Raw genomic sequence first — 10,714 nt, 5'->3', positions numbered from 1 at the left:
CACACACACACACACACACACACACACACACACACACACACACACACGCTAAGTACCAGCAAGCAAGTCCTTCAAGAGGAAATAAATCCAAAGCTCACCAAACAGATTTTCATAACTTGGTTCTTCTGCTGCCTTTCACTCCAGAATCTGGGGAGAGGGGACAGCGGTATCCATGGCTCCCCTACTTACCCCAGATATCTTCTCCCTCTCTCTTCTACCTCTGATAGCCCTCCATCCTGAAATTTGGTTAAACTGCCTGAGAAGCTCACCAACTACCTCCTCACCTTCTCCCAACAAACAAGCGAACATTTGAGCAGGCCTTGCTCAGAGCCTGGGCCCCAGGACCAGAATTCGCTGGAGGCTTTGGCCTAAATTAGTCCTTCAGGTAATCCAGCTCAGTTTTTGTTGTTGTTGTTGTTTGTTTGTTTGTTTTAGCCCCCAAGGAAACAATTAAAAAAATTTTTTTTACAACCAGGCAGTCTTGTTCTGCCTATCCCAAGCCCTGCGGGGACCTGGGAAGTTGTAGGAAGAGGGGTGGTCCCTACCTCTCCCTGTGTCTTTTCTCAACACCTGGCAGGTCCATGATAAAAGTTAGGGGGAAAAAATAAAAGTGCTTCATTATCTCTAGGAATCAGGCTTTGAGGCCTACCCATGCAAGGGGGCCTCCCAGGCCTCTGGCCTCCACTTCACCCTTCTTTCCAAGTCTAAACAAACAGAGAAGCCATCCTGACAGGTCACTTTGCTGCTTCAGAGTCACCAGCTCAAAATGTTTCTTCTTTTAAGGAGAACAGGCATGCTGAGTGGGCATCTTCCTTAATCCCTTATTCCCAAAGAGCTTCCCAAAGATGAAAACTCTTCTTCCTCCCAACTCCCTAAACTTGCCTTCTAGTCTGCAAATTAGGCAGGCCTACTCATCAGAGAGAAAGGAGAAGAGAGGAGAAGGAAATAGACAAAAGAAGGCACTGTGCTTAACTCTAGAGAAGTGAGACACCCCCCCCCCAGCTCCACTCTAAGTACCCCCAGGAGAGCCTGGCCCCTGCAGACTCAGAGAAATTGGCCCTAATCTTCCACATCCCCTCCCCTGAGATCCTCTGCCCCAAACCTTTTGCTGGTTCTTCTAAGGACCTTGGGAAACTGGAGTTGAGAGTTAAGATTTGTGTGTTTGCTTAGAGTAAACTTCGGCAACTATATAGAGAAGGTGGGATGTTATACCAGGTCAGAAGGAGGAGGGGGATAAAAAGAAACCATCAGACATTGACGTAAAACTAATTCACATCCACTGGTTTATTATTGATCACGGGGCATTTCACATCGACACTAAAATTCTTTATTGCAAGTTTTACAATAATCAAGTAAATTCAGTCCAAAAACACAATAACCACGATGGGGGGGTGAGGGGTATCTACCTATAGACTGCCTCTCTGAACTGAAAGTTCATTTTTATTTTCTTTTGGCTCCTCAAACTGAACAGCTCTGAGAGGCTCTCCAGATGCATTTAGCTTTGTCTGCTGTCTTCCCCCCCTCTCCTCCCAGCTCCCCCCAACAATAATACAAAAGAACTTCATAGCTTTGTTCTCCTTAAAATGACTTCCCCCTCACTAACCTCCCCTGGTGCATTTTCAATGCAAAAGGCCTAAGGAAAGAGCGGGGAAGGAGGAGGAGGAGAAAGAAGAAGGAGGAGAATTGGCTTAAAAATCTCTTTCCTTTTTTCTTTTCCTCATTTCCCCTGAAACGCACCTAAACCAGACCATCGTACCTTGCAATATATAATTTTTGCAGCTTTTTTTCCTTAAAAAATAAATAACCCCCCAAAATGGCCTTAAAAAAAAACCCCAGCAGGTACCATGCTAAGACAACATCACATGCTTAAAAGGGTCCTTAACAGTGGAAAGGAGAGAAGGGCAGGGGGCTTGTTTGTTTATCTGTTTTGTCTGTTTGGAAATGACAAGGGATAAGGTGGGAGGAAGAGAGAAAAGAACCAAAAAATATATATATATATTAAATTCTATAAATAAGAGTCAATTTGTGTGTGAGGGGAGGATGGGGGCCTGGGGTGGGGGCAGGGTGTGAGTTATGTTTTATAACCTGGTAATGTCCTCTGCCCGTTGCTGCTCCGGTGGCGTGGCGCTCTGGGAGTGGTCTTCAGAAGTGCCCTGGGTGGCTGCCGAGAGGGTGCTGGGTGCAGCGCCGGCCGGGGGCGCTGACCTGACTTTGGTGTTGGGGAGTCGGTGGTCCTTCTTCCATTTCATGCGACGGTTTTGGAACCAGATTTTGATCTGCCTCTCAGAGAGGCACAGCGAGTGGGCGATCTCGATCCTTCTCCTTCGGGTCAGGTAGCGATTGTAATGAAACTCTTTCTCTAATTCCAGGACTTGCTGCCGGGTGTAGGCTGTCCTCGAGCGCTTGGGTTCCCCTCCGTTATAATTGGGGTTCACTGGGGGAGGGGGAGGGGAAAAGCAAATAGTGGGGTTCAAAGGCAGCAGGCTCCCCGCCCCCCACCCTCACCCCATCCTCAGCTCTGTTGTAACAGGAGGAGGGGGTGGTGGAAATAAAGTCATCAAGCTAAACGGGTTATAAAGAAGTTGAAGGGTGCTGGAGACTTTGTAGTGTAATAAGAGGGGAATCCTCATTGCAACGACACTGAATTATTTATGCGCCCTTAGAAAGCGAGCATAGTTTTCACACATACAGAACAGATCGTAGCACATGGCTCGGACTGCCCAGAGTAGCTAAGCCATAAAATTTATGGGGGATGTAATTACCCATTCTCGCTCGTAAATCCAGTTCAATTGTGCTAACCCAGAGTCGCTCCTGGAGAGAGAGGGGGAAGGAGAGAAAGGAGGACGGGGGCCGGAGGGGGCCGAGGAGGGTGGGGAGCGCTGGGGAAGAGGGGAGGGAGGGGGAGAGCAAAAAGCAAAGTTGCCTACCCGTGCTAACGTGGATTTTTTTCATCCATGGGTAGACTATGGGTTGCTTGCTGGCGGCGCTGGAGGGATGGTCAGGGGCTGGCTGGCTGCAGGCTGGCGGGGCTGGGGACGGGGAGGCGGAGGCGCCTGAGAGAGGCGCCGGCTCGCAGAGCGGCTGTGATTTCTCGGGGTGGTGGTGGCCCGCCTGGGCCGGGCCGTGGCCTCGCGAATTGCCCGGCCCCTGGAGACTGGTGCAGCTATACTGGCGCTCAGGGTAGCTAGGGCGCGGAGGCGGTGGTGGGTACAGCTCCTGGTGGTGATGCTGGAATCCCGATTCCCTGGTCCGGCCGTAATATTCCGGACTGTGTTCAGGGATGTAGCTATTTTGCGAATATTCTTCGCATGGAGGAAATTTCGGATCGATGTAGTTAGAGTCCATCAAATACGAGCTCATGATCATTAATTTCTGGAGTGGAAAATAATTTTTCTCGCTTTGTCGTTTTTCTGCTCCATAAAGCCCTCCTACTAGCTAGCGACCCTGTAAAGTTACTTTCACCATGTGACTCCGCCGGCCAATCACACGGAGCAACCCAGTCCCCGGATAAGGAACCGAATCGCTTTATTCAAAATGTATCCAATTTTTTTTGTGTGTGTGGTGGTGGTGGTGCTGGGGGGGTGGTGGCGGTGATGCGGGGTTAGCTGGCAGGGGCCGCGGTGCCCCCAGTGCACACCCCGCCGACTGACAACCCTCCCCTGCAAAAGGAGATGGGAAGCCCCAGCTCCCTTCTAAAGCCTGGGCACTGGGGGGCTGTCGGGAGGCTGTGATTCAGCCCCCTCCCAGGGTCTCCCCTTGGGCCTCCGGTGGGCCCCTCGGGCTTCGGCTCCCGAGCTTTTACAGAGGTCTCCATTCATGGCGGTCCTGTCTCAGTCTGTGTAGGGCACCGTGGCAGCGCCCCTCTTTCGCAGGAAGAGGAAGTTGAATGAGGACTGGAGTGGAGGTTGGATGGGGAGAGGCCCAGGCTGAGCCCAGGAAGCCGGTGAGCCTGGGATGCCCCCCATCCAAGGAGACCAGAGTCCAGCCCCCTTCCCCATACACACTCACCCAACCCTCTGGCCATGGGGCCGGCGAGGCAGGGTCCCAGCTGGACCGGGCAGGTAGAGGCAGCGGGATGCAAATGATTCTGACGTCATTTCTGGAGGTCTGGGGGTTGAGCCCCCGCTGAAGAGAGACAGGAAGTGGTTGGCAAAAGCAGAGTTCAGAAGCCTTGCCCTCCCCGAGTACCCACTAACCCTCTCTTCCCAGCCCAGAGCAGAGGATCTCTCCTGCTGGCCGCTGTTCCCACTCTCCATTCCGTCTGGCCTGCTGCTTTCTGACAACCGCCTCCAAGGCTGGTTCCCGAGGACCTGGAGCAGGGAGGAGAGCACTCTGCCAGGGGCCAGTGCCCTGGGATGGTGCCCAGCCAAGGCCCAGGGAGCTCTTCTTTCTCCATCCCCACAGAAGGCAGACCTAGCTAAGGGGGAGGCCTTCGTCTGTAGAGCCTGCTTCCGGCCAGGGATTGTATCCATGTAACACATGTGTTTACATGTAAACACGCATCCCCAAGGGCCAGCTCCAGGCCGCCTTCCAAAAGCTGAAGGGTGAGCTCACGAAGCTGGGGATGCCGGGCGGGCCTTGGGGGTCTCCAGCCCGTTCCTGCACCCTCCCCTCTCTCTGCTACCCACCCACAGGCATACCCTGATGGTGGGGTGGCAGGGCCATGGAGGAGGGAGGGGGCAAGGAAGAGCTGCTTTCTGACACACTCCCCCTCAGCCAGGGGTGGCCACGTCTTGCACCAATTCCAATTAACTGATCCCATAACTCAGAGTTGAGGGGGGTGGCAGAAGGGAGAGCCCAGGGAGGGAGCCGGGTCCCCTTGTTGCACTTGATAACAATTATAGTTTAAAATCATAGCTTGCCGGGGCTCGGCTATATTTTACTTGATAACAATAAAAGTGACACATAAAGTTAACTGTTTATGTTTTATTTATTAGACTAAATCTGCCAGCGGTGGTAGAAGCGCTTGCCTCGTCGCTACAGCTTTTATAGGGCTGTAAAACGTCATAAATCAGTCTCGTGGAATCGCCCGCACTCTTTGTGTCGGCGGCAGCGCAGGGCTGGCGGCCGCTGGCTGCCTGCTCCCTCCTTTCCACGAAAAGTCGTAATGTGATTTTTTTCCCTCTGATTTTATTATTATGATCGCCACTGTGATTAGTCAATCTACCTTTAATTCGCCGCCCTACGCTGCCTCCTCCCTGCCCAGCCTGGTTGACACTTGAATAAGTACCTTTTAAAACCGCATAACAACTATTTGAGGGTTTAATTAGAACATCTGCAATTAAGGGAATGAGGAGGGGAAAGGGAAAAAAATAAAACCCTTGTGAGAGGGAGGCTGAAGGTGGGAGATTTCCAATCTGTCTCTCACCACCTTTGGGATGTCAGAGAGGGTCCCCACTTCCAAATGAGGGCTCACCCTGAGGGCTGGAACGAGAGCTGGGCCACAGCCGATGCCCAAAGGGACTGATTCACCCTGCCTGGGCCCCTGGCTGCCTTCCCTTCTGCAATGCTTAAGCCCCCCACACTCACCCCAGGCTCACCAAGAGCCAGTGCTTGGGGGTCCCTGGATACCCTCTCCCCAAGAGGTCAGTGCCCGACCCCTACCACCAGATGGGTGAGAGAACCGGAATTCCCTGGAGGTTGACCATCTCTTAGAAGAGGTTCTCAGATTTCCAAAGTTGGTTGAGAACTCCTGCCCACTCCTGTCCGGGACCCTCTGCGTGTGAGGACTGGCTGGTTTGGTTGGAAGAGGAACTTGAGACTGAGAAGGGGAAGGCTGCTGCTTGGTTGACAGTGATTTGGAGTGCGTGAGGGTTTTATTATTGGTGGGAGGGGGATAGGTTAATTATAAGTTGTTGGAAGTGGCGAGGGAAACCAATGCTGACTGCCGATCCACATAAAAATTCTGAACCCAGCCCCAGACTGCTGCCTGGGGAGAGGCAAAGTCCCTGAGAGCTCAGGTAGGGTGGGCGGAAGGCTGCTGAGGGAGAAAGCCTTCCAGCCCCACCCCCATCCTCCCTTCTAGGCCTGCACCTGGATCAGGTAGCCCCACCTCATCCAGGTAGGGAATAATCTCTGCTCCACCTGGCTCCCCTCCTCGCAGTCCTCACATTCACCTTCTAGCAGCCCTGCCCCCGCCTCAGCTCGCTTTTCTTCCATCTCTTCACCCTCTTGGTCTTAATTAGGGAGTCCTTCCCAAGGCATTGCACATCTCACACCACCACTCCCTAGGATTCAGAGCTCCTGCAGGTGGGTCGAGGGAACGGGAGCCCGAAACCCACTTCAGGCCAGTACGTGTAAGTAGATCCAGAGAGTTCAGATGCCTCCAACCACGTGTCCAATCCGTCTTTGGTTATTACTGCTAACAAATATATTTGCATTCATACTATTAACATTTATTAATGTATTAAATGCCTCCTTATGCAGCCATAAATCTGTGGAGTTTTCATTCCAGGTTTTCACAGCTAATTCGATATGCACATCCAGAAAGTGAAATCTGGGAGATTCCCCCAAGTATGCCCACACTTATCTACATCACTTACCAAAACCCTCTCTTTGGGCTCCTATAATAGCAAGAAAGTTGCCTATGCGGAAAATAACAAGCCAGACTCTACCACACACACACACAAGAACATTTTCACCAGGATATTATTGCAAGCACAGAAATAAGATCCCTTCGGAGGGCTTCTGTACTTAGCACTGGCTTAACGGGTTGGGGTGGGGGGCAATAAAGCGGTTCTTGCCCGTGATGAATCCTTGTATCTCCTTTTGTGCTTCGCCCTTCTGCCTCCTCAGCCCAGGGATCTCCAACCCCTGCTCTGCCCTCCACCTCTCTCTGCCCCAATTTTATTTTTTATTTTTTCTGATCACCTTTTGCCAGCCTCTAAGCCATCACTGTCTGAATGCCCCCCTCACCCCATATCCTTTCTAAGTCTTGATCTGGTTTCTCTTTCGGAAACATGTTTCAGTACAAAGCGCTTCCCTTCTGACACCGCTGAAGAAAAATATGTGTCCATTGTGTGCGAGGCCTTATTGTGCCCGGATTACCATACTGACCGTTGGATAACCCATATTCCTCCCCTCCCCGGTAACAAGCTGCCGGCTGAGAGACCTCAGCGGCTCCACTGATTCTGCGATGCCTTAAAATCTCACGTCTCAGAATCCCTGGATTTTCCTAGGGAGAAAAATAAGTGGGAGAACCAACTCAGGACTTGGAGGGCAAAGAGAAGGAAAATGAGGGTCAATCCACTTCCCACTCTCAGAAGTGCAGGGTGTGGGTGTGTGCGGGCATGCGCGCCCGTGTGTGTAGGTGGTTTTTGTTGTTGTTTTAGAGATTAAAAATTGCAACATGTCTCTTTCTTCTTCCTCAAGTAAATTGACTTTTAGATGGTATACAATCAAGTAATTCATTTCATTTTTATTTTTTCTCCGAGCAACTTGAAAACCCCAAACTAAAGCAAGGCTCCCATTTTTCCCCGTGTGTGTATATGTATATATGTATGTGTTTTGTCCCTTTCTAATGCCAGCAGGCAGGGCTAATGTATGCAAAAGAATATGCAAATGCTTAATTGATTTTTTCTTAAATCTCTTGTCAGTAAAAGTAATGAATTGGTCTAAAATGATTTTAATAACCCAGAAGTGTCACCAGAAAATACTCAACCTTTTTTTTTCTCCTAGAATCGCTTATAGTCTCAAAAAAAAAAAAAAAAAGCAATCATGGAATGTTAATTTTCCCCCCTTTAAATATTAAAGATGAATCTCTCTTGTTTATTCGGAGACCATAGGCGAGGTCCTCTCATGGATTTCCCCCTCCTTGCTTTGCCTTTCTTGGAATTCAATTTTCCTCAAATCTCGTTTAAAGTGGCTTTTTAAAAAGTGGCTGCATTTTAATATTGGTTAGACAGAGTGACCTGCATTTCACCTCGGGTGTTTGACTTGTTCCAATAGGTCACTGCCATGGGGTTATTGATGGGGAAACTCCATTGAAATTTGTCTCTTCGCAAATGGCCTTTAGATCTTCCAACGAGTTCAATAACTAGTTATAATGTGGAAGGGGAAAAATGAAGGCCCTGGGCTAACGAATTTGATGTTTCATTTTTATGCTGGAGAAATTGTTAGTTAGAGGTTGGGTTCCCCACCCCCTTCCTTGCCCATCGTGGCCTCACTGACTCTTGTCAAGTGAGGCCCCCACTCTTGTCCAAGGCTGCTGGATTGCATCCCCTTTAAAATTGGGGCTGGGGTGTCCCCTTCTCCCTTTGATGCAAGCTTTAACTCCTCTTTTTTGTTGTTGTTGAAAATTCTGACTTATGGCTGCAGGAAGCTTGCGCTGCTGAAGATTTGTAACCTGAACTTTCCTGTTAGAGGGGGGAAGGACTTTTACTTTTAAAGCTCTCTAAATGTGGTTTTGAAAGATCTAGGAATTAGGCTGGCTTAGGGGGGCTTACAAAGAGCTCCCTGACCTAGTGCTCCCAGAATTAAGAAGCCGATAGGAAGGTGGGATCCCTTTGGGGAGCTGATGAGGGCATCTCAACATGCTCTTGGCCTCTGAGCTGCCAGAGACCCATGGGATTAGACACCCAGGACCAAGGAAGGTAGAGACTGGGAAAGGCTAAGGATAGAGGGAGAATTCCAATAGAGCAGGCAAGAGAATCCTGGGTCTCCTCCAGGGTCAGAAACAGAATTCATGGGGACTTGGCCCAGTAACTGCCTGCTGAACTTCCTAAGAAGGGCGCCCGGCAAAAGCCCAGTGCCCAAAGATGATGCATTTTACTGAACTGGAGAGAGCAGAGGAAAATGATGGGGGGGAGTTGAAGATTTTATAAGGTTTCCCCTTTTTTTCTGGAGTTCTTAAGGAACGGGAGAGGAAAGGGCAGGGAAAGGGAGGAAAGGTCTTCATTTTATTCGCCCCAATCACACCCAAGTTGGGGAGCTGGTGACTTCTCCAGAGAAGCCTCTGTGAGAAAGGGCTGTGAGAGCTTGTTCTCTCCAGGCTGACCCAGCCATACCTGATCATTACCATCATTAACCTCAGTAATAACAAGAACACCATTCCCTCACAAACAGAGCTCCCTGCGTGCCTTATTTTTTTCCTCCAGGAACTGTTCCTTCTTGTTCCCTGCCCAAAGGGGTCCAGTTAGCTCAGGCCCAAGTCTCCCCTTAATAAGCCCACTCACCTCCCTTCCAAACCTGGATGCCTAGATGAGAGTCATTCCAAAGGCAAGCCTTGATTCCTGGGGTGGGGGAATCCAGTCCAAAGGCAACATGTAAGTGTCTGAAACTAGGGTGCCACTTCCCTCTACCCCCTTAAACCCAGAGGCAACGTCTTGGTGCCACTTGCGCTCTCAGACAAACCTGCCTGGACAGATCGGGGCACCCCAGGGATCACCACACGCCACGACCCCATGAAAATGGGGGAGCCCGGGAAGGGCCCATCGGGCGGCTTCAGGGTCCGGCCTAGAAGAGGACACACAGCCTGCTCTTTCCAGCCAAGCGGGAATCAATAGCGATCTGTTACAAACTTCCCCGCAGCCCCTCCGCGCTCCGGCCGCGACGGGAGAGCCCCATCCTCAGGCCGCTCGCCCACCTCGGCCCGCACCTTGGCTGCCTCCTCCGAACCCCGGACCCCCAAGCTCGGGCCTCGCCCTCTCCCCGTTTTAATTACGTGATTGATTTTCGCTTTGGCCGCGTCGGGACGCCTCCGCCTCCGACTGTTTAAATCTTTCGGCTCCCTGTTTTGCATTTCCGAGTCCTCCTGATGGGCTGTAATTTAGAGACTGGCCCTCGGGCGGCTGGGTCCGGGTCCGGGCTGCGGCCTCGCCCTACACTCCAACGAAATGGTCCTCCCGGGCTGTGCGGCGCGGTCCGCTCTGCAGCCGCTTCACCGCGCGGGGATCTCACACCGTGCTCCTGCCCATCCGCCTTGCTGAATTATTTTGTGCTCCGTTATTCTCTGATAGAAATTGTTCCGCGTTGGAGTTAGCACTCCATGCCTGGGCTCGGAGCCGGGCCGCTCAGCGTTTTTGTTTTCTCTTCACCCGAATGAGGGGTATATGTCTGGGAAGGTATGGATCGAGACCCCGGGAAGCGCGACGCCCGGCTCCAGGCTCGGCGGGGAACTCCAGCCGCTTCCCCCAAAGACCCGGCCCCGCCGGCGGCCCAGAAGCGCCGGGAGAAGCGAATTCGGCCGCAACTTTCCACCACTTCGGCGCGAGTGGGACCGCAGGGCCGGCGGCCCGCAGCCCGCAGTTGGCCGTTGGGTCTCATTTTGCTCCCCAGCCCCAGATAGAGGCCCCATCACCCGGGCAGCCCCAGCGGGCATCGGAGCAGCCTCTGGGAAGTGGCCGCGGTCCCACACCGGAGGGACCGAAGGTGAGGCGAAGTAAGGGAAGGACGGGAGGCATTTCCACGGACGGGAAGACTAGATGCGGGGTGCGGAGAGGACAGGGAAGACGTGAAATTTTAAAAAGGAGCCCCTTCTCCCACCGTGGCTGACCTCCCCTTTCTCTCCTCCGGAAGAAAAAAAAATATCCCTCTTTTTCCTCCCTAAACCGCTGGTCTCCTGCTTAATCTCTCATCTATTTACAACTAATAAACACTTCTCTGATTATTTCCCCATGTCCTGTTCGTTCTTTGATCCTTTTCAATGAGGCGAGCTCTGAGTTACTATTAGCACTATTTTATGATCCTGCTTTTCCCTCAGGGAGAGGAGGGAGTT

At 51.7% G+C, this 10,714-nt stretch overlaps 1 protein-coding gene across 5 annotated transcripts; it reads right to left on the bottom strand.

The window, feature by feature from the left end:
• Positions 1-1,260: 1,260 nt before the first annotated feature.
• HOXC4 (homeobox C4) lies at positions 1,261-10,714 on the bottom strand. Of its 5 annotated transcripts, XM_027106514.1 has the most exons (4): positions 4,197-10,714; positions 4,009-4,125; positions 2,928-3,302; positions 1,261-2,434 (listed from the first exon to the last, which is right to left on the bottom strand). In XM_027106514.1, exons 2-4 carry the CDS (start codon positions 4,022-4,024, stop codon positions 2,079-2,081), a joined length of 747 nt encoding a protein of 248 aa, XP_026962315.1. In that variant the 5' UTR covers positions 4,025-4,125; positions 4,197-10,714; the 3' UTR covers positions 1,261-2,078. The 5 variants fall into 5 exon arrangements, with proteins under 5 accessions (XP_026962315.1, XP_026962314.1, XP_026962313.1 ...); XM_027106513.1 differs by having other exon boundaries at positions 4,009-10,714; XM_027106512.1 differs by having other exon boundaries at positions 2,928-3,372; positions 4,009-10,713.

This window comes from Aethalodelphis obliquidens, unplaced genomic scaffold (genome assembly GCF_003676395.1).
Source record: "Aethalodelphis obliquidens isolate GAN/ISIS:26980383/991018 unplaced genomic scaffold, ASM367639v1 scaffold8, whole genome shotgun sequence".
NCBI classification, from domain to species: domain Eukaryota; kingdom Metazoa; phylum Chordata; class Mammalia; order Artiodactyla; family Delphinidae; genus Aethalodelphis; species Aethalodelphis obliquidens.
This window is presented reverse-complemented; position numbering and strand designations above follow the sequence as displayed.